A 24,335-nucleotide genomic window follows, 5' to 3' on the forward strand; every position below is an offset into this window, starting at 1 on the left:
TTTTGCATAGGCTTGGCGGTGCGTGCAATCCCTGGGACGCGTGTAACTCCCGGGGCTTTGCTAGGGGAGCGGGTCGGGGCCGACGCATCATTCGGGGCGTTCCGGTGGCATATCGGGGCGTGGTGCCGGCCTGGGGGCATTTTGGGGGCGTGGCCAAAGCCTCCAAAATGGGTCCCGGGCCGGGGAATCGCGTGCCAGCAGCCCACTGGCGTGCGCGAGTTGCGCCTGCTGCTGGGGAAGGGAGGGCAAGGTGTGGGGGGGGGTGGAAGGAAAGTTCCCTCCGAGGCCGCTCCGATTGCGGAACGGCCCTCAGAGGAAACGGGCAGCGCGTGCAGGCTCGGCGCACGCAAGGTGCACAAATGTGCACCTTGCGTGCGCCCGACCCTGGATTTTATAAGATACGCGCGGCTATGCATGTATGTTATAAAATCCCGCGTACTTTTGTTCTCGCCTGGTGTGTGAACAAAAGTACGCACGGGCATAGATTTATAAATCTACCCCTAAGAAAGGTGGAAAGAAGGCAAAACGTTTACCGGCATGGTTCTAAAAGGGGAGGTGAAAGAAGCTATTCTTAGCCAAAAGACCTTCATTCAAAAATTGGAAGAAGGATCCAACAGAAGAAAATAGGATAAGCATAACATTGGCAAGTTAAATGTAAGACATTGATAAGACAGGCTAAGAGAGAATTTGAAAAGAAGTTGGCTGTAGAGGCCTAAAACTCACAGTAACATAAGAACATAAGAAAATGCCATACTGGGTCAGACCAAGGGTCCATCAAGCTCCAGCATCCTGTTTCCTACAGTGGCCAATCCAGGCCATAAGAACCTGGCAAAGTACCCAAAAACTAAGTCTATTCCATGTAACCATTGCTAATGGCAGGGCTATTCTCTAAGTGAACTTAATAGCAGGTAATGGACTTCTCCTCCAAGAACTTGTCCAATCCTTTTTTAAACACAGCTACACTAAACTGCAACTAACCACATCCTCTGGCAAACAAATTCCAGAGTTTAATTGTGCGTTGAGTGGAAAAAGAACTTTCTCCGATTAGTTTTAAATGTGGCCCCATTGCTAACTTCATGGAGTGCCCCCTAGTCTTTCTACTATCCGAAAGAGTAAATAACCGATTCACATCTACCCGTTCTAGACCTCTCATGATTTTAAACACCTCTATCATATCCCCCCTCAGTCGTCTCTTCTCCAAGCTGGTAAGTCCTAACCTCTTTAGTCTTTCCTCATAGGGGAGTTGTCCATTCCCTTATCATTTTGGTAGCCCTTCTCTGTACCTTCTCCATGCAATATATCTTTTTTGAGATGAGGCGACCAGAATTGTACACAGTATTCAAGGTGCGGTCTCACCATGGAGCGATACAGAGGCATTATGACATTTTCCGTTTTATTCATCATTCCTTTTCTAATAATTCCCAACATTCTGTTTGCTTTTTTGACTGCCGCAGCACACTGCACCGACGATTTCAGTGTGTTACCCACTATGACACCTAGATCTCTTTCTTGGGTTGTAGCACCTAATATGGAACCCAACATTGTGTAATTATAGCATAGGTTATTTTTCCCTATATGCATCACCTTGCACTTATCCACATTAAATTTCATCTGCCATTTGGATGCCCAATTTTCCAGTCTCACAATGTCTTCCTGCAATTTATCACAATCTGCTTGTGATTTAACTACTCTGAACAATTTTGTGTCATCTGCAAATTTTGATTATCTCACTTGTCGTATTTCTTTCCAGATCATTTATAAATATATTGAACAGTAAGGGTCCCAATACAGATCCCTGAGGCACTCCACTGTCCAACTCCCTTCCACTGAGAAAATTGCCTATTTAATCCTACTCTCTGTTTCCTGTCTTTTAGCCAGTTTGCAATCCACGAAAGGACATCGCCATCTATCCCATGACTTTTTACTTTTCCTAGAAGCCTCTCATGAGGAACTTTGTCAAACGCCTTCTGAAAATCCAAGTATACTATATCTACCGGTTCACCTTTATCCACATGTTTATTAACTCCTTCAAAAAGTGAAACAGATTTGTGAGGCAAGACTTGCCTGGGTAAAGCCATGCTGACTTTGTTCCATTAAACCATGTCTTTCTATATGTTCTGTGATTTTGATGTTTAGAACACTTTCCACTATTTTTCCTGGCACTGAAGTCAGGCTAAACCGGTCTGTAGTTTCCCGGATCGCCCCCTGGAGCCCTTTTTAAATATTGGGGTTACATTTGCTATCCTCCAGTCTTCAGGTACAATGGATGATTTTAATGATAAGTTACAAATTCTTACTAATAGGTCTGAAATTTCATTTTTTAGTTCCTTCAGAACTCTGGGGTGTATACCATCCGGTCCAGGTGATTTACTACTCTTCAGTTTGTCAATCAGGCCTACCACATCTTCTAGGTTCACCGTGATTTGATTCAGTCCATCTGAATCATTACCCATGAAAACCTTCTCCATTATGGGTACCTCCCCAACATCCTCTTCAGTAAACACCGAAAGCAAAGAACTCATTTAATCTTTCCGCGATGGCCTTATCTTCTCTAAGTGCCCCTTTAACCCCTCGATCATCTAACGGTCCCAACTGACTCCCTCACAGGCTTTCTGCTTTGGATATATTTTAAAAAGTTTTTACTGTGAGTTTTTGCCTCTACAGCCAACTTCTTTTCAAATTCTCTCTTAGCCTGTCTTATCAATGTCTTACATTTAACTTGCCAATGTTTATGCTTTATCCTATTTTCTTCTGTTGGATCGTTCTTCCAATTTTTGAATGAAGATCTTTTTGGCTAAAATAGCTTCTTTCACCTCCCCTTTTAACCATGCCGGTAATCGTTTTGCCTTCTTTCCACCTTTCTTAATGTGTGGAATACATCTAGACTGTGCTTCTAGAATGGTATTTTTTAACAATGACCACGCCCATCTTGGACATTTTCTACTTTTGTAGCTGCCTCCTTTCAGTTTTTTTCTAAACAATTTTTCTCATTTTATCAAAGTTTCCCTTTTGAAAGTTTAGCACGAGAGCCTTGGATTTGCAAAAACTTTTTAAAATATATCCGAAGCAGAAAGCCTGTGAAGGAGTCAGTTGGACCGTTAGATGATCGAGGGGTTAAAGGGGCAATTAGAGAAGATAGGCAATTGCAGAAAGATTAAATGATTTCTTACTTCAGTGTTTTGCTGAAGAAGATGTTGGGGAGGTACCCGTACTGGAGAAGGTTTTCATGGGTAATGATTCAGATGGACTGAACCAAATCACGGTGAACCTAGGAGATGTGGTAGGCCTGATTGACAAACTGAAGAGTAGTAAATCACCTGGACCGGATGGTGTACACCCCAGGGTTCTGAAGGAACTCAGGTCTGAAATTTCATTTTTATTAGTAAAATTTGTAACCCATCATTAAAATTATCCATTGTACCTGAAGACTGGAGGATAGCTAATGTAACCCCAATATTTAAAAAGGGCTCCAGGGGCAATCTGGGAAACTACAGAGCAGTGAGCCTGACTCAGTGCCAGGAAAAATAGTGAAAGTGTTCTAAATATCAAACCACAGAACATATAGAAAAACATGGTTTAATGGAACAAAGTCAGCATGGCTTTACCCAAGGCAAGCCTTGCCTCACAAATCTGCTTCACATTTTTGAAGGAGTTAATAAACATGTAGATAAAGGTGAACTGGTAGATGTAGTGTACTTGGATTTTCAGAAGGCATTTGACAAAGTTCCTCATGAGAGACTTCTAGGAAAAGTAAAAAGTCATGGGATAGGTGGCAATGTCCTTTCGTGGATTACAAACTGGCTTAAAAGACAGGAAACAGAGAGTAGGATTAAATGGACAATTTTCTCAGTGGTAGGGAGTGGGCAGTGGAGTGCCTCAGGGATCTGTATTGGGACTCTTACTTTTCAAAATATTTATAAATGATCTGGAAAGAAATACGACGAGTGACGAAATCAATTTTGCATATGATACAAAATTGTTCAGAGTAGTTAAATCACAAGCAGATTGTGATAAATTGCAGGAAGACCTTGTGAGACTGGAAATTGGTCATCGAAATGGCAGATGAAATTTAATGTGGATAAGTGCAAGGTGATGCATATAGAGAAAAATAACCCATGCTATAGTTACACAATGTTAGGTTCCATATTAGGTGCCGTGCTACCACCCAAGAAAGAGATGTGGATAACACATTGAAATCGTCGGTGCAGTGTCCTGCGGCAGTCAAAAAAGCAAACAGAATGTTGGGAATTATTAGGAAGGGAATGGTGAATAAAACGGAAAATGTCATAATGCCTCTGTATCGCTCCATGGTGAGACCGCACCTTGAATACTGTGTACAATTCTGGTCACCGCATCTCAAAAAAGATTTAGTTGCGATGGAGAAGGTACAGAGAAGGGCAACCAAAATGATAAAGGGGATGGAACAGCTCCCCTATGAGGAAAGACTAAAGAGGTTAGGACTTTTCAGCTTGGAGAAGAGATGGCTGAGGGGGAATATGATAGAGGTGTTTAAAATCATGAGAGGTCTAGAATGGGTAGATGTGAATCGGTTATTTACTCTTTCAGATAATAAGAACATAAAAACATAAGAATATGCCATACTGGGTCAGACCAAGGGTCCATCAAGCCCAGCATCCTGTTTCCAATAGTGGCCAATCCAGGCCAGAAGAACCTGGCAAGTACCCCCAAAACTAAGTCTATTCCATGTTACTGTTGCTAATGGCAATGGCTATTCTCCAGGTGAACTTAATAGCAGGTAACGGACCTCTCCTCCAAGAACTTATGCAATCCTTTTTTTAAACACAGCTATACTAAATGCACTAACCACATCCTCTGGCAACAAATTTCAGAGTTTAATTGTGCGTTGAGTAAAAAAGAACTTTCTCCGATTAGTTTTAAATGTGCCACATGCTAACTTCATGGAGTGCCCCCTAGTCTTTCTATTATCCGAAAGAGTAAATAACTTATTCACCTGCACTTAGCCACATTAAATTTCATCTGCCATTTGGATGCACTTCATGAAATTAGAAAGTAGCACATTTAAGACTAATCGGAGAAAATTCTTTTTCACTCAACGCACAATTAAACTCTGGAATTTGTTGCCAGAGGATGTGGTTAGTGCAGTTAGTGTAGCTGGGTTTAAAAAAAGGATTGGATAAGTTCTTGGAGAGAAGTCCATTACCTGCTATTAATTAAGTTGACTTAGAGAATAGCCACTGCTATTACTAGCAACGGTAACATGGAATAGACTTAGTGTTTGGGTAATTGCCAGGTTCTTGTGGCCTGGATTGGACACTGTTGGAAACAGGATGCTGGGCTTGATGGACCCTTGGTCTGACCCAGCATAACATGTTCTTATCAGCTGTTTTAGGGGTCAGTTTACTAAGTCGAGGTGAAACAGAGCTACTATAGACATGCAGTTTTACTGCGGGGAAACATTTTGCAAGATTTGCTAAACTGCAGTCCCCAAGTATCAGTTTAATAAATGTCACAATTTTTTTTCCCTTGCATGCCCCACTGCAGCAATGCACAGTGGCATCCTGGGGTCACCATCTTTAAGAGAGGCCACAAGATTAATGAAAAGTTCCCCAAGCCCTCATCAAAGATCCCTGGGGGTCTAGTTGCTGCATTCTGACTTGAGCCCTAATTTAAAAAATAGAGTAACCACCTGCAGTTAAGCCGGTGCCCCCACCTTCCCATCGCCCCACCCCCTGCACACGCCAGGCTTACTGAAATATCCCTGGGGGGCAGGAGGGGATCCCCAGGGAATATATCCGACTATCTTAAAGTTTAGCTGGAGAAGTTTAGGACAGGTGTACGGGCTGACGGGATTCAGCTGGATAACTTCATCCGACTAACTCAGCTCCTCCCAGTTACACCCTAGAATGGCCCTAACTTATCCTGTTGTGGTGTCTCAGTTTAGTGGACCCTTGGGCCAACTTGTCAAGAGACTGGGAGAAGGTGTTCAGTGTGTCTAGTAATCCACAGGTCGGGAGGCAGATGTCAGGCAAGTACATGGATGGTGCTCTTCACCCTGGAAGCTGGTGCTCCCCCGGGAGGAGCCCGTAGGGGCCCAGCCACTGGGACTTAGGCGAGTAGACTGGAGAGCTGGACGGGAACTGGAACCAGACAAGAACAGCGAACAACGCTGTAGCAAGGAACGGGGTACTGGACCAGGCAGGAACTGTAGCAAGCAGGCAGGAACGGAGCGAGTTCCAAGCGACCCACTCCGGGGCATGGAGCAACTGGGAACTGGATAGTAAGGACTGAAGGTCCGCAGCCGGCTTATCAAGGCCGCGGAGTCTGATGTCAGGAGTTGGGGCGGGAGCCACGATTGGCGGGAAACGGCCTAGATAAGCGCCCAAGTAGCACGTGTGGCGTGCCCTGGAGGCAGGGCGTCCAACGGGAGGCTTCCCGGCGGCATGACCCCTGCGGGGACGCCACCGAACAGGCCACAAACCATGCCAGCAGAAGTGGGAAACAGGTCCAGGGAAACGACGGAGGTAAGGGTCTGTGGTCGCGCTGCTCGCGGCCAGAACCGTAACATATCCGGCCAAATTTTATCTGGCTGGAGTTTAGCTGGATAAATACAGAAATATTCACTTCTGAGTTAAGCCAGCCTAAATGCTTCTGAATATGGACCTCCACCTGTGTGGGGCAGATGAGTGACCGGGGATTGTTCCTGCCTCCTTAAGCTCATTTGCATATCTGCATTGTGCCAGGTTTAGGGGCTGGGAAATGATACATGGAGCTTGCAAACTGCATTTTAGCACACAGTAACGAATAACCACTGTTTACCCTGTGCAAGAACATTAGTGCAGCAATACCTAAAATACATTTTCTGTAAATCTGGCTTATTTCATTTATAATAGAAGCTGTTTTCTGTCAGTAATGAAATAAATAAATAAATAATGCTCAAAGGTAAAGGCTCCTCCCCCTGTGAGAGGGGTGTGGGGTAATTATAACAGCCCCTTTGGGCAGTCAGCTGTCCTTCTGCATCCAAGAAAAAGCCCAACACTTGGCTGGTGGCCCCTGACCTGTGGCAGGCCCTGAGCTGGCAGCAAACAAGGACACTGAGCTAATGACCATTGTGCAAGCCTCCGAGCACGCTACTGCGAGACCTGCCAACAGTCAAACAGTCCGGAATTAGAAAAGAAAAATAGAAATTCACAGTTTTTATGAATAAATTGCTGCCCTGCATTTGTGACAGGCATTTTACTTAGCATCATACATTAAAATATAGCAACATTCAGAATGTTTTTTTTTAAGACTATAAGAACATAAGAACTTGCCATGCTGGGTCAGACCAAGGGTCCATCAAGCCCAGCATCCTGTTTCCAACAGTGGCCAATCCAGGCCACAAGAACCTGGCAAGGTCATGATGAGTCCTGTTCATGCAATGAAAGGTCAGACCTGCCATATGGGCTGACATAGCACTGTGAGAGACAACCCGGGCCTCACTGAAATTAAATGATAAATATATGAAGCTTAAATATAATAGTGCTGAGTCTACCTTGTACTTCCAACAGAAACCAAAATTTAGCTTCCAACCTCCCACTGTAATTGTGAAAGTCCACATTGTAATATCCAGAATCCTCTCTGCTTAGGTTGGATAACTGGAGGCTCCCGTTTTCGTAGCCTTTGCACCTGTGCTTATAGCTGTCCGTACAGGTCCGATCACTTCCTATGAATTTAGCGACCCTTGTGGTGATATCCTTCCGCCAGTCCATACTTTTACATGCATTCTGATCGTAGCATAGCGATGCCCTGTACAAGATAAACTCAGCTTGGCCTCCCAGAGGAGCGTACACTGTCACATTTCCTCCTTCTGCAGGAGCCGGGGAACCTGCAAACAATAAGCGAGAGAGGGACGGGTAGCAATAAGCCAAACGTTATTACTGTTCCACTTTTATCAAAATTCAAAGAACTAATCTGATCAGACTGCTCTGCGAATGCTTGTGAGATGTGAGAATCTAATCCTGCAATCACGATTAAGAGAAGCCACTTTTGTATGTGATCAGGGGGTTCTGAACGGAATAGAAATTACAGTGACCCCCCCCCCCCCCCCCCCCCCCCGCAAAAAACCAAAACCCAGAGTCGTGAGCATGACCGAGCAGCCGGTACTTAAGAGGGTCATCGTCAGGACAGGCCACCATAGGGCTGAGATCTGCAGCTACTTATTACCCATAGACTTGAAACCCCAAAGTTTCAAAGCAGATTTTTGCACCTCAGTCCCACTTAAAAAATTGCGGGTTTGTCGAGTACACACAGGGACTTTCAATCACAAGCTTAGGCAGGCTCCCGAGCCAGGTATAACACTGTGAACAGATTTACCCTGCATACTTTTGAAAAATCAGTGCTATGCACATAAATCCTTTCCCCGCCCCAATGCCATTCCCCCAGAATTCCTGCTTCCAGTATGTGAGGAATAGGGTCTGTGGAACCCCCCTCCCCACCAGGGGTTGATTTTCAAAGCATTGTTTAAGCACATAAAAGGCCTTGGAAAATAATCCCCTGAATGTACAGAGAGGAGCACCTAATGCGGAAGTGGGGAAAACTCAAGTTGGCCAAACAAAAGCTTGGGTGTGAGGGGACCCCCAATTCTGCCCCGTGACTGTCAGAGCCAGTAGGTGGGTCAGCAGACCTGGGGTGCCAGGAAGTTAGAGGAGGAGCTCTCAACAGACCCCGCCTTTCTGTGGTGATGTCAGTGTAAAGGGGGAGGGTCTTAGTCTCAATCAAACTCCTGCACCCTGTCATGCAGGGGGAGCCATGTGTTAGGACTCCAGGAGTGGGGGTCTGAGTGGTGCTCAGAGGGTCCAACCCCTTCACAGGAAAGGTTCCAGGAGTGAGGAGAAACAAGAGTTATTCCTGCTCAGGGGAGGTGGCTGTGGGCCAGGGACCAGCTTGGCCAGGCCTTACAGGGAGGAAGGAGTGAACGTCTGGGATCTGATACATACAGACCTTCCACACTCAAAGCAGACGTTCAAGGATTTATGTTGATTTTCGAACGGATGCGCGTAGATCTACACGGACGATTTCCAGCTGCTTGGGAGCCTGCGTGAGCTTGTGATTTTTGTGTCCCCGTACATACCTGAGGAACCCGCAAATATTTTAAGTGGACTTAGGTGCAAAAATCTGCTTATCTAAGAAGAAATCTTGGGAGGAGGGGTGAAGGAGGATACCGAACTCATTCCAGAGGGAGTTCTTGGGGGAAAAGGAAACTGTTGAGTTCGTGGACCCTTGAGCCGGCTAGAGATGATGAAAGCGCACCGTGGGGAAGCCCACAGCGGAGGTCGTAACCGGGAGACAGATCAAGTCAGGAGACGCACCGAATCTTCACCACTGGAAGCCCGAGATCCCCCCAGGAGGAGCCCATGAGGATCCGAGCCGCTTGGACTTAGGCAAGGTCTCCTGGACGGAGCAGTCCTGAACAAATCAGGCATCAAACAAGCAGGAAGTGGAACAAGCCAGGAGTTGGGGCAGGCGGCAGAGAGCAGAAACCGAAGACGAACCAGAGTCGGGACAGGCAGCAAGCAGGATATCAGAGGACAAGGACAAGCCAAGTCAGGAGCCAGGAGGAACACAGGAACAAGAACGAAGACCTGCAACTGCTAACCTCAAGGAGGGAACCTCGTTGCAAGGCAAGGCGTAGTTCGGCTGCAGGGTTTAAATCCCTGCCGGCGTCTGACGTGTTCTTGGGGGCAGTGCCATCTTTCCCGCACTGGTCCCTTTAAACTTGAGGACCCTGCGCACGCACGCGCCTAGAGGGGCGGGGCCTGCCGGAGAGCATTGGCGGCATCTCCCTCGCAAGGGAGCGTCACGAGTAGGAGCCAGCCAGGCCGGAGCAGGCCTCAAGAACGCTGCCCACGGATCGGAGGGGCCCGGAGGTAGGAGGGGGGACTGGAGCGCGGCCCGGAATCCTAACAGAAAACCCAATGGCGGAAGGTCCTGTCTGAGATAGCTCAGATCACAAGGCGCTGCCCTACAGAACAGATGCTGGGGAAGACCCAGGGAGGAAGACCTGTCAGAGGGAGGGTAGATTGCAGAAACAGACTGAGTTTGTTTTGGACGCTTTTTTTATTGTTGCCCATCTTCAGTATTTTTTGAACGACAGTCTTACAGTCTGCTTGGTGTTTGAGTATTTACTGAACTGATGTGCTAGAGCCCAGAGCAGACAGCCCCTAAGCATCTTGAAAAAACAAATTCCCCCCTCATGTGGGATCTCCTGGGAGGTTATGGGGCCCACCCTAGGCCATGAACCTGTCCATGAGCCCCTGTGCTCAGGACCTCTGCTATTACTGGCATGAGTAGCTTGGGATCTGTTTAATGTTGTAACCTGGATTGGCCACTGTTGGAGAAAGGATGCTGATGCACCCTCGGTCTGAATACCCACAAGCAGCTTATAAGATCAGAGCTGCATAGTGCCACGTTATTACAGTAGATTAAGAAACCAATGTTCCTTGGGAGTTACGGATGCAAAAGGAACCAAAACTCTCTGTGGATGACAGGGGCTTTTATTAAGGATAGCAATTCACTTTAAATTAATGTTTCTTAGATCTTATGGTATTGATAGTTGAAAAAGAGCAAAAAACATTCAGAAGTACTAAGAACTATGGTTGAAGAATGTTAAATAAGCCTCCAGACTTTAACTATTGATACCTTTGAGAAAAATCTAGGTGAACATAACCTATTGATAGATCGATTTAGAGCCACACTAAGGTCTGACAAGGTATGTAAGCTTCGTGGAGGTGAGTCTGATTATAAATCAGGGACTATGTACACCTGGCAGGAAAATAAAAAACAACGCTTTGTAGCGAAACATGTTTCATTTGCAAACTCCTCAGACTCATCGGGATTGGATGAAGAAAGTAATACTAACAACATTGATCCTCAGCCTCCTTATTTTAGATTCAAATCATGACTTCCCGGCTCCCCCGCCGCACATATCAGGGCAGTCAATGGCAATCAGAGCAGCAGTGGTGAAGACCCAATACGAGATCTCAATTTAGTCAAAATTCAGATCTACCGTATTAAATATTTCTGGTAAGACGGTGTCTCAGTTTAATTGTCTGCTTCGGAGAAAGACTTTCTTTCATTCCTTCATATAGATATGATCCTTTCTGCTGTCAGATTAACTTGTTTAAATTGTTTCGGTTACTTCAAATTAAACTGTTTTTCTTTTGTCATCCTTCGGCTAAAATTGATATTTCTGTGATAAAAGAAAGCGCGGTGTCTTTTATAATCTTCTAAAATTGAATGGGAAGCTATCCAGCAATTGTCTAAAGACCACTCTTCAGTGATCAAACCTGCTGGTTATACAAAGTAGCCTTCAACAGGAAGCTGAGGCTAATCGGCAATTATCTGATCAAACGTTTTATGAAAAATTAGAAGCAGATCCTTCACTTGAAATAATGCAACAGATTTCTGCTCTTTTGGATGAAAAGAAAGAACTTGATTTTTAGACTAATCGTGTGAGAATTTCCTTTTACAAAAATATCCAAAAATCCCAGTTTTTTATACAATACCCAAAATACATAAGAATCTGTTCCATCCACCTGGACATCCAGTCATCTCGTCTGTTCAGTCCCTTCTGGAACCTTTCTCTATCTTTGTTGATTCTTTTTTGCATGAAGCTGTGCAATCTGCTAAATCTTATATCCGAGATACCACACATATGTTGATTAACTTGGAGACATTCATTTTGATATTTCTTCCTGCTATCTTGTCCCTTTGGACATTCAATCTTTATACACAAATGTACCACAAGAAGAGGCTTTAACTATTGTAGAGATTGTTTTGAATAACAGACCAAGACCTCATTGAATCCCAACTGTTTTTTTTATTATTCAGCTAGCTAGAATTGTCTTGTTTAATAACTATTTTCATTTTAAGGACACTTTCTACTTGCAAAAGCACGGTATAGCTATGGGGGTTAACAATGGCTCCCAGTGTTAAGAACATAAGAACATGCCATACTGGGTCAGACCAAGGGTCCATCAAGCCCAGCATCCTGTTTCCAACAATGGCCAATCCAGGCCATAAGAACCTGGCAAGTACCCAAACACTAAGTCTATTCCATATTACCATTGCTAGTAATAGCAGTTGCTATTTTCTAAGTCAACTTAATTAATATCAGGTAATGGACTTCTCCTCCAAGAACTTATCCAATCCTTTTTTAAACACAGCTATACTAACTGTACTAACCATATCCTCTGGCAACAAATTCCAGAGTTTAATTGTGCGTTGAGTGAAAAAGAACTTTCTACGATTAGTTTTAAATGTGCCACATGCTAACTTCATGGAGTGCTCCCTAGTCTTTCTATTATCCGAAAGAGTAAATAACCAATTCACATCTACCCATTCTAGACCTCTCATGATTTTAAACACCTCTATCATATCCCCCCTCAGCCGTCTCTTCTCCAAGCTGAAAAGTCCTAACCTCTTTAGTCTTTCCTCATAGGGGAGCTGTTCCATTCCCCTTATCATTTTGGTAGCCCTTCTCTGTACCTTCTCCATCGCAACTATATCTTTTTTGAGAAGCGGCGACCAGAATTATATACAGTATTCAAAGTGCGGTCTCACCATGGAGCGATATAGAGGCATTATGACATTTTCCGTTTTATTCACCATTCCCTTTCTAATAATTCCCAACATTCTGTTTGCTTTTTTGACTGCCGCAGCACACTGAACCAAAGATTTCAATGTGTTATCCACTATGACACCTAGATCTCTTTCTTGGGTTGTAGCACCTAATATGGAACCTAACATTGTGTAACTATAGCATGGGTTATTTTTCCCTATATGCATCACCTTGCACTTATCCACATTAAATTTTATCTGCCATTTTGATACCCAATTTTCCAGTCTCACAAGGTCTTCCTGCAATTTATCACAATCTGCTTGTGATTTAACTACTCTGAACAATTTTGTATCATCTGCAAATTTGATTATCTCACTCATCGTATTTCTTTCCAGATCATTTATAAATATATTGAAAAGTAAGGGTCCCAATACAGATCCCTGAGGCACTCCACTGTCCACTCCCTTCCACTGAGAAAATTGTCCATTTAATCCTACCCTCTGTTTCCTGTCTTTTAGCCAGTTTGTAATCCACGAAAGGACATCGCCATCTATCCCATTACTTTTTACTTTTCCTAGAAGCCTCTCATGAGGAACTTTGTCAAACGCCTTCTGAAAATCCAAGTACACAACATCTACCGGTTCACCTTTATCCACATGTTTATTAACTCCTTCAAAAAGGTGAAGCAGATTTGTGAGGCAAGACTTGCCTTGGGTAACGCCATGCTGACTTTGTTCCATTAAACCATGTCTTTCTATATGTTCTGTGATTTTGATGTTTAGAACACTTTCCACTATTTTTCCTGGTACTGAAGTCAGGCTATCCGGTCTGTAGTTTCCCGGATCACTCCTGGAGCCCTTTTTAAATATTGGGGTTACATTAGCTATCCTCCAGTCTTCAGGTACAATGGATGATTTTAATGATAGGTTACAAATTTTTACTATTAGGTCTGAAATTTCATTATTTAGTTCCTTCAGAACTCTGGGGTGTATACCATCGGGTCCAGGTGATTTACTACTCTTCAGTTTGTCAATCAGGCCTACCACATCTTCTAGGTTCACTGTGATTTGGTTCAGTCCATCTGAATCATTACCCATGAAAACCTTTTCCAGTACGGGTACCTCCCCAACATCCTCTTCAGTAAACACTGAAGCAAAGAAATCATTTAATCTTTCCGCGATGGCCTTATCCTCTCTAAGTGCCCCTTTAACCCCTCAATCATCTAATGGTCCAACTGACTCCCTCACAGGCTTTCTGCTTCGGATATATTTTTAAAAGTTTTTACTGTGAGTTTTTGCCTCTATGGCCAACTTCTTTTCAAATTCTCTCTTAGCCTGTCTTATCAATGTCTTACATTTAACTTGCCAATGCTTATGCATTATCCTATTTTCTTCTGTTGGATCCTTCTTCCAATTTTTGAATGAAGATCTTTTGGCTAAAATAGCTTCTTTCACTTGCCCTTTTAACCATGCTGGTACTCGTTTTGCCTTCTTTCCACCTTTCTTAATGTGTGGAATACATCTGGACTGTGCTTCTACAATGGTATTTTTTAACAATGACCACGCCTCTTGCACATTTTTTACTTTTGTAGCTGCTCCTTTCAGTTTTTTTCTAACAATTTTTCTCATTTTATCAAAGTTTCCCTTTTGAAAGTTTAGCACGAGAGCCATGGATTTGCTTACTGTCCCCCTTCCAGTCATTAATTCAAATTTGATCATATTATGATCACTATTGCCAAGCGGCCCCACCATCATTACCTCTCTCACCAAATCCTGTGCTCCACTGAGAATTAGATCTAAAATTGCTCCTTCTCTCGTCGGTTCCTGAACCAATTGCTCCATAAAGCTATCATTTATTCCATCCAGGAACTTTATCTCTCTAGCGTGTCCCGATGATACATTTACCCAGTCTATATTGGGGTAATTGAAGTCTCCCATTATTACCGCACTACCAATTTGGTTAGCTTCCCTAATTTCTCTTAGCATTTCATTGTCAGTCTCGCCATCTTGACCAGGTGGATGGTAGTATACTCCTATCACTGTAGTCTTCCCTGACACACAAGGGATTTCTACCCATAAAGATTCAGTTGTGCATTTAGCCTCATGCAGGCCTCATGTTGGACTCTATGCCATCCCGGACATAAAGCACCACACCGTCTCCCATCATCACAATTTATTTGTTTCATACTTTTCCAGCAGGAGAGCCCAAAACATGTTACAGCAGATCAAAATATATATTGAGAAAGGGTATAACATTACAGGGACAGTACTGAGTAAGGCACATAAATAATAGAATACAATGAAATAAAATGAAAAGAATAAATTAATAACACAAATTATGTAATAAAGGATGGGAAGTGAAGATGTGTTCAGATGCAGGTTTTATGATAGTGACACTGTGCGAGTGTTTTAAACTCAGACTCACTAGCAAGGGGATGGGCTGTCGGACACAGAAGGCGGTTTTGATTAGCCATGTTTTGAGGTGTGTCCAGACGAACAGTAGATGAGTTGCCAGTCTGGTGTTGAGTGCGGGAGCCAGTCCTGAGTAGATCCTCTCTCTGGTCCTAGTGAGGCTTTACGCTCTTAGAGGTGAATTTTTAAGACCAGCGTGTGAGTGCACATGTGCACGCATGGACGCAGCGATTTTATAACGCATGCGCTTATACGTGCGCCTGTTATAGAACCGGCTATACGCACGTACATGTTTATTTATTTATTTATTTATTAGCTTTTATATATCGACATTCATGGGTACATCATGCCGGTTTACAATATAAGTGAAGGAGGAAATTACAAAAACCAGGGTGGGGGGGAGAGGGAGCAGATAGGAAGAGAGAAGGGTCGAGAGAAGAGAGGGAAAAACAGGAAGAGGAGAAAAAGGAACAGTACCTGATGGAAAACAACAGAAGAACATAATAAGTAGCATTGCAAATTATACACTCAATAAGGGACTGTGTATAACCTTATACACCCTGGATAACCTTATATAAATTATATACTCCAAAAAGTATTATATACAATAAGAACAAAAGGATTATATACAATAATATACATTATCTTTAACTAGTACATACAAGAGACACTATATATGACATTACAAATGCTGCATCTATCGCATGAGTGTGGGGGAGGGGGGTTTAGTAGATGCGTGCGCCAATGCAATTATCCGTTTCCCCAGTTCATTCCCAGTTCACCCCAGGAAAGGAAAGGATTTCCTAACCCCCCTCCCAGCTAACATTTACCCTATTAGCCCTGAGCCTTCAAACCCCGCTGTCTCGCCTGGTTTTATACATTTTATAACTTACACACCATCCATAACAGAAGTAAAATTATGCAGTAGGGTGCGAGCTGGGCCTAGTCGCGCGCATATCTCTTGGCCTTGGCGTGTGGAGGGCTTTTAAAATCGACCAGGTAGTGATGACTCCATTGGATGCATTTGTGGCAGTGACTGCAGAGGGTGAGAGGGTGTATCATGTTTTAGTTGTTGGCTTAGGTAAAGGGGGAGGGGGGGCACAGCCACTTAGGGTTCGGGGACGTAACGTTAGCCAGAGCAGGGAGTTTAAGATTTGTGTGACCTTTTCAAACTGTTTTGCATTCAGCAGGATACGTGCTGCCATGTTCTGTATGAGATGTAAGGGGCCAGCTGGGGTTTTTGGAGTCCTGATGGAAAGCGAGTTTCGTTCATCAAGGTGGGAGATCCTGCAGGTTTGGAGGATTGCAGCAAAGGCCAGGACCTCTAAGAAGGGGGTGGAGATGGTTGATGTCGCTGTGTTTAAAAAAGGATTGGATAAGTTCTTGGAGGAGAAGTCCATTACCTGCTATTAATTAAGTTGATTTAGAAAATAGCCACTGCTATTACTAGCATCAGTAACATGGAATAGACTTAGTGTTTGGGTACTTGCCAGGTTCTTATGGCCTGGATTGGCCACTGTTGGAAACAGGATGCTGGGCTTGATGGACCCTTGGTCTGACCCAGTATAGGCATGTTCTTAGGTTCTTAAGGAAGGCAGCCTTGGCTCAGCCTGGACCTGACCTTTGAAGGTGAGCTTGGAGTCCTAAACCTCCTACCTAACCTGCCTCCCTTTTACCCTATCCGCCACGACCCCTAAAACCCCACTGACCAATGGTGTAGCCCAAACTGGGGGGGACCCACGGTTAACATGGCTGGGCAGTAGGCATACAGGCCTGAGCCCTGCTAGTTGTGCTCTTATCCATAAATAATGCCTTAGAGTGCACCGACAAAGAATTTCTAAGTGGCCTACAACAGCTGTTACGCATCATGAGTGCAACTTTCAAATATTTTACATTAATTATTTCAAGCACTTACCATTGTCTTATTCATCTGTATTCATGTTATTGTAGTTTATAAATACATAAGAATTTCATGTAAAAAGCAAAAAACCATAACATTCAGATCCAATCGTGTAATAAAACAAATATCAATGGATTCTTTCTAGAAAGGCAGAAATCATCACAACTACAATAAAATAGCACTAATCATAATCATAAGAACAAGTGCAGAGCAGAATTAGGACAGATCACTTTACAATTTATTTATTTATTTATTTAACAGTTTCATATACCGAATTTCTTGTAAGAGTATACAAATCAATTCGGTTTACAATGTAACAGAAACAGGGCCTCATAGAGTGCAATTACATTGAACAAGGGCATACAGAACTAGGATCATGAAACTGGTGAACAAACCAAGGGTATAACTCAAAAACTATGTTACAAGGCTAGTAGGGTTGGGATTAGGTTTGAGACCGTGTTGACAAAGGACTTTGGGATTGGTCTTTGAGCTGTACAAATAGTGATCAATCCAACATGCAAAAGAAAAACGAATTCAAATTCTGGTATCACCTCAGCAAAACAAAATCCTTCCACTGCTAAACACTTTGTGAAGTGAACAAACCCCTGCAAAAAATAATAAAGACCCCTAGAACCTTGTCATTCCATACAATCACAGCACTAACTCTCAGGCATCAAACAGCACTCTTATTTATAAAAGGCAGCAATACAAATATTGCATCAGGCCCCAGAACATTAATACACCACCTATGGACAAAGCGAACAAGCTGGGCTGGTACAGATCCCGACAGAGAAAATCCACCCTTATCTAACAGAGAAATAAGGGACTGCAAATTAGAAACCAAAACATGCAGACAAACCAAAACAGAAATCGTGAGAAACCCGACTCTGAACAGTGGAACTCTAAATGCACATACATAAGAAATGCACCGACCCAAAGATGGCAGACTCCAATTGCTAAAAAAAATCACATTTTAATTTTTTTTTTAACCTTTGTCTGATCTTTTTGTTGGTCCTGGTCTCTTTTTCCACTTTCCCCTTGTCAGTCTTTTCGTAATTCTTCCTACAGTGTTACTCTTCTATTTCTTCTCTCTCCTCCTATATTCTTCCCTTCCTCCTTTACACACACACACACACACACAGACTCTCGCTCTCACATGCTCTCTCTATTCTCACAAACAGGCTCCCACTCTCCTAATAATTCCTAACATTCTGTTTGTTTTTTTGACCAACGCCACGCATGAACAGATCCTTTCACAGTATTTTCCACTATGATGCCCAGATCCTTTTCATGAGTGGTAACTCCTAATATGGAATCTAACATCTCTCTCTCTCTCACACATAGACACATACACACAGGCTCTCACTCTCAGGCTTCCATATGCAAACACAAACCCCCATCCTCTCTCACACTCATCCACCTTTACTCTCATACACACACACATGCGAGAAATGACTCTCACATCATTCTCTCTCTGCCTACCTTGTTCTTGCTCCTTCCCTTTCCCCCCTCCCCCCTCCCCCCTCCCCTTCCCTCTCACTCACCCCTTTCCTTTCCCCTTCCCTTTCATTCATTTCTTCACTTCCCCCTTCCCTCTAACTCAGTCCTTCCCTTCCCTCTCATTCCTTCTCTTCCCCCTTCCCTCTCACTCATTTCTTCCCTTCCCCTTCCCTCTCAGTCAACCCTTCCTTTTTCCCCTTGCCTCTCACTCCTTCCCTTCCCTCTCACATCCACCCTCTTTCCTTCCCTCTCACTCATCCCCTTCCCCCTCATTCACTCCTTTTCTTTCTTCTCACTACTCCTTCCTTTCCTTCCTTCTTTCCACTTTCTCCTCCTTCCCTTCAATTACTTCCCTCCCCTCTCACCACCTTTCCTCTGTCACTCCTCTTCCATTCCCTTTCCTTCCCTTGCCTCTCACTCACCCCTCCCCTCAATCACAACCCTCTCCCTTCTCTTCCCTTCCACTTATTTTGCTCAGTTCCTTTTACCTCTTCTCCCTTCTCAATAAGAAGAAAGTGGAGGTAAAGGAAGCTGAGTGAGTGAGGTAGATGGGAAGGTGAGGGAGTAAGACATTCTCACCTCTCCCTTACCTTTCACAGCCTGCCTCCCTCACCTCCTGTGCTCATCTTCGGCCCACTGGAAGTGATACCCTTGTGGGCTGTTCTTTGCTAGGCCGCCGTCGTCCTTTTCAGCCTGCGGGGGGGGGGGGGAGGAGGGGGGTTGTGGATCCCTCGCAGGCAGATGTTCAGTGCGCCGTGGGGGGTCTGCTCATGTGCCTGCAGGCGGGTGGGATCCCCGTGGGCAGGTCCTTATTGCACCATCAAGGGTCTGATCCTGTGCTTGCGGGCAGGTCAGCACCTTGCTGCTGTGGAGTCGGGCAGCTCTGTTTGGGAGGGCCTGAGCCCATAGCGGGTAGGCCATGGCCCACCCAGGTCCACCTGTGACTACACCTCTGCTGCTGACTACCCTTGGTTTTTTTTTTTGTTTGTTTCTTACCCGCAGTCCGGAGCAGCAACAGTTTACATGGTCCGGTCAGCTCCCGGCACGCGTTTCAGCGGGTCCAGGCCTAATGGCACTGTCCCGGCCCAGCCCTTTTTCTTTTAGCCCTTCCAATGCAGGTATCGGGTTATACGCTCGTGCCTGTGGGCGTCCGAACATCTGCCTGGCACATGCACGTCTCCCCAATTCTGCGCATGAAGGCCTTTTAAAACTCGGCCTTAAGAGAATTGGCGACTTAAAAGGAATATAAGGAACGGTGACCTTTAGGGTGTAACTGCTGCTGTTGTTGTGACTTACAACTTTTCCATTTTCTCCATTTTTCTGTCACCACCTCTCCCTGGCTGAGCAAACCTATGCACCCTGCTCTAATCACTATCTTTACCCTCTAAAGGCCGGTACCCACCAGGAAATAAACATTTGTTGTTTGATTATGGTTTTGGCGTGAGCTCCATCTTTCTGGTGTGGTGTGGTTTAGGTAAGGGTCATAGCAATGTTAGGGGGGATCATAGAGGGGATTCTGCTAAGCTTGAGATCCCTATCAAGCTCAGGCCTGATGTTCACCCTCCTTGCCTCTGGGCCTGGGTCCACTACACCATCGGCTTGACCCGCATTCCCTCTGAACCCCTTTTCCTGAGAGATTACCACTCGGCTCCCCCAAGTGCCAGACCCTCTCACATTTTATGCGCCCCCTTCCAGGTTGGGGGTTATATCTTTTTAACGGTTCTCCTTCTGTGCCCCACAGGATGACTGCTTGGGTGACACAGGTCCCCTCGCCGTCAGATGGCTGGAGGGGAAGATTACTCGGAGCCTGAACCCTCTCACACTGATTCTGCTGGCTCAAGGTGCCACCCGACTCGGTGTTGTTCTCATCAGCACGCGCCTTCTGTGCAGAGAACTTCATCCTGCAGCTCCCTGGCCAAAGCACAGCGATTCCAAAGTGTAACCAGGCCCCACTAAACCTAGCCCTTGTTACAATATACCCCGCACCTACATCTCACCTCACGCGAGCACTGAACTCCAAAATCAGGAAAGGACTGGAGAGGAATGGGACTGAGAGCGGCTTACCCTGGGCTGAGAAGAGGAGGAGGAGGCAGAGATGAAGCAGTGCAGGCATCGTATCTGAATCCCCATCACACACTGAACTGCAAGAGAGAAAACGCTGAGAAGCAGGAAAAAGAAAAGAGGAAGGAAGAGAGGATGGGTGAGATGACGAGAATAACCCTATCTGATTGCAACATTTCCTTGGCGAGATAGCACAGCTGTGAAAAGCACATAAGCTTCGTGGACTTGTACAGCCATTTCCAGGTAGCCAACACAAAAGTCAGCTAAGTAGAAAGATATCCCTCCAGCGGTCTTTAGCACTAAATTCTAGTATAATACATTTCCAGAAAAAGAAAATAGCTTTTAATAAATGGCGTGATTAATTTGATCTTTTTCCCATGTATTAGTTGAGACTGCATGGGGCTATCTCAGATTTTGATTCAGGGGCCTGAAGAGAAGTTTGTAATAGCGAAATTGTTTGGTAGTATTTAATACTTTAATTAGAATAACCTAGAAACACAGACACTACAAGAAGTGGGCTGATTTGCACTTGGAACCACAACCCAAGAAATGACAGGAAACAACTAAAAATAATCACTCTGCGTCCCCCACCCTTTGAAGATCATGGCAATAAATGGTTTTGATTAATATGCGCCTAATATTCAGCTCTGCTGGACTAGTTTGTTTATGTAAAATTAACCAAAATTTTATAAAGCAAGCCTGCTCCTTTCAGGCACTGTTACAGTCTACTCATTGGAAAAGGTGAATCCCTTTGATTTGGTATTTTTATTGTATGTATGTGTGTATATGTGTATATATGAGAGGGTGATGGTGATGTGTGTGTGTGTGTATATATATAATAAAAGGGTGTTTATGTCTGTCTGTATGTTTGTGTGTGTATATGTGTATATATGAGAGGGTGTTTTTGTGTGAATATGTGTATGTGTGTGTCTACGATGGAGAGTGCCTGTGTACATGTGTGCACGTGTGTGAGAGTACCTGTATATCTGTGTGAGCGAGGTTAGAGCTTGTGCACCTTCCTTCAATCTATGACAATCTCAGGAGGACTGGAAATCTAAAGTTCCCAGGTACGGAGAGTGGGAGATTTTTTTTATCCTTGTTAGTTTTAATTATTGGATGTGATGCATCTTCTGTTTTGAAATATTTAATTAGTGTTTAGAAATATTTTAAACATTTTTATATGTGTTTTTAATTGGCTAAATTTATCAGCAGATTTGACATTCTTTTTATTGTATTAATGTTTTATATTTCTTAATTGTGTTTGCTTTGCTTACAGTTTGTCGTCTTGTGATTCCCAGTTCAGTTTTTGGTGAGAGTCTATCTGTGTTCTGCTTGTGTGACTGAGGCTTTAGGTATTCTGCTAGCATGTAGTTTCTATGTAGGGATTTATAACAACCTGGCTTTAATCTGTTTTCCTAATAGGAAGTGTATTGGTGTTTAGGGTCTGATGTAATATTTGCAGTATGGCTTTTTCATAGGTTGAGTGCTGGCAATTATGATATGGATGATATGGATGGCTTACTATGAAAAACCAAAATTTCAAATATTACAAGAGGCCCTAAAACACCAATACACCTCCTATTAGGAAAACAGAACAAGCCAGACTGATATAGACCATGCGAGGCGCTATCTTAAATACACATTGTTGTGTGCAATCTTCCTTGCTGTATTGGCGGTAAATTTTGCACACAAAAAATGTGCCTACAACTGAGGATAAAACTGCACTCTGCCAAGCGCTCCTTATTACATTGGTTTCTAAGTGTCCCTATTAATAGTAAGCAGTAAAAACCTTCCTCTCCCTTTAGTGATGTGGGTGCTCATAGGCTCTTAGCTGCAGTGAAACACTGTCATGTGACAGGAAGTCGTTATTCCTGCTCTCCTAAACTTTTGATTTTTGATCATAGGAAGCCTTTAACAAGTATAACATTACAATGTTACATGACATTTGTGTTCCAACTTTGTACTTGTTTATCTGGACAGTCAGACACTATAAGCTAGATAAAATGGAGAAAGAACTGGCCCACAGGGTCCTAGAAACATATCTAGAACAATGACAAGACTGGTTGACATTCCATCTAAAATTATAGAAAACATTTTTAGAACAGACACAAGATTGCTAACCTCGCAAATTCCAAGGAAATATTTACATATGAGACGAGGATTAATTAACATGAAGAAAGACAGCAAGCTACCATACAGCAATACAGATTTGTTTATAATAGATAGCCAATCCTAGAAATTTTGAGAATTATGTACCCTGGTTTAGGAGTTGGAAATATAGAAAACATAGAAATGACGGCAGAAGAAGACCAAATCGGTCCATCCAGTCTGCCCAGCAAGCTTCACACTTCTCTTTTCTCATACTTATCTGTTTCTCTTGGCTCTTAGTAACCTTAGGTCCTATTTCCCTTTCACCCCCTCTATTAATGTAGAGAGCAGTGATGGAGCTGCTTCCAAGTGAAATATTAAGTTTGATTAGTTGGGTAAGCGGCAGCATAGCTCTCTGCTGTTGAAGCAGAGAGCAATGCTGGATATGCGTGAAGTATTAGTTTTTCTTCTCCCCTGCCGTTGAAGCAGGGAGCTATGCTGGATATGCATTGAAAGTGAAGTATGCCTTGAAAGTCACATTAACTATCATCAAATATTGAAAAGCCTAATAATTGGTAATTGAATAAGCCTAATAATTGGTAATACCTATAGCCCATGAACCCATCCCTGTTTTGGGTTTTTTTTTTTTGTTGTTTTTTTTCTTTTTTAATTGGGAGATGGCAGCCCTCCATCCTTCCGCTCCGTGAAGGTGGAACACCAACCACTGGCCACTGGCATCCCGCTCCATGAATGCCTCTGTGGCTACTGCCGCTCCGTGCAGTGTTTTGCTGCCTGCTCTTTATACGTGTCCTCTAGACCTGATGGATCCACAGTGTTTATCCCATGCCCCTTTGAAGTGCTTCACAGTTTGGACTTCACCACTTCCTCCAGAAGGGCATTCCAGGCGTCCACCACCCTCTCCGTGAAGAAATACTTCCTGACATTGGTTCTTAGTCTTCCTCCTTGGAGGCTCAGCTCGTGACCTCTGGTTCTGCTGATTTTTTTCTGACGGAAAAGGTTTGTCATTGTCTTTGGATCGTTAAAGTTTTTCAAGTATCTGAAAGTCTGAATCATATCACCCCTGCTCCTCCTTTCCTCCAGGGTGTACATATTTAGATTCTTCAATCTCTCCTCGTATGACATCCGATGAAGACCCTCCACCTTTCTGGTCGCCCTTCTCTGTACCGCTTCAATCTTGTCTCTGTCTCTTTGTAGATACGGCCTCCAGAACTGAACACAGTACTCCAGGTGAGGCCTCACCAAGGGCCTGTACAAGGGGATAATCACTTCCCTTTTCTTACTCGATATTCCTCTCTCTATGCAGCCCAGCATTCTTCTGGCTTTTGCTATCGCCTTGTCGCATTGTTTCGCAGACTTCATATCATTAGACACTATAACCCCAAGGTCTCTCTCCTGCTCCGTGCACATCAGCCTTTCCCCCCCCATCGAATACAGTTCATTCGGATTTCCACTCCCCATATGCATGACTTTGCACTTCTTGGCATTGAATCTCAGCTGCCATATCTTCGACCACTCTTCCAGTTTCCTTAAATCCCTCTCATTCTCTCCACTCCTTCCGGCGTGTCCACTCTGTTGCAGATCTTAGTGTCGTCCGCAAAAAGACAAATCTTACCTTCTATCCCGTCCGCAATGTCGCTCACAAAGATATTGAACAGGACCGGTCCCAACACCGATCCTTGCGGTACAACCACTTAAAACCGCTCTCTCTTCAGAGAAAGTTCCATTTACCATCACACATTGTCTTCTGTCCGTCAACCAGTTTGCAATCCAGTGT

The 24,335-nt window shown here is 44.0% G+C and overlaps 1 protein-coding gene across 1 annotated transcript in view; it reads right to left on the reverse strand.

Moving 5' to 3' along the window:
• Positions 1-22,831, reverse strand: part of LOC115077066 — a 38,569-nt gene extending 15,738 nt beyond the window's left edge. The window contains exons 1-2 of the mRNA XM_029579222.1: positions 20,456-22,831; positions 7,514-7,846 (exon numbers count right to left, since the gene is read on the reverse strand). Of these exons, the coding sequence (XP_029435082.1) occupies positions 7,514-7,846; positions 20,456-20,504 (382 nt within the window). The 5' untranslated portion in view covers positions 20,505-22,831. The remainder of the gene's footprint in view (positions 1-7,513; positions 7,847-20,455) is intronic.
• Between the last annotated feature and the right edge of the window lie 1,504 nt (positions 22,832-24,335).

Source organism: Rhinatrema bivittatum, chromosome 15, assembly GCF_901001135.1.
Source record: "Rhinatrema bivittatum chromosome 15, aRhiBiv1.1, whole genome shotgun sequence".
Taxonomy (NCBI): Eukaryota; Metazoa; Chordata; class Amphibia; order Gymnophiona; family Rhinatrematidae; genus Rhinatrema; species Rhinatrema bivittatum.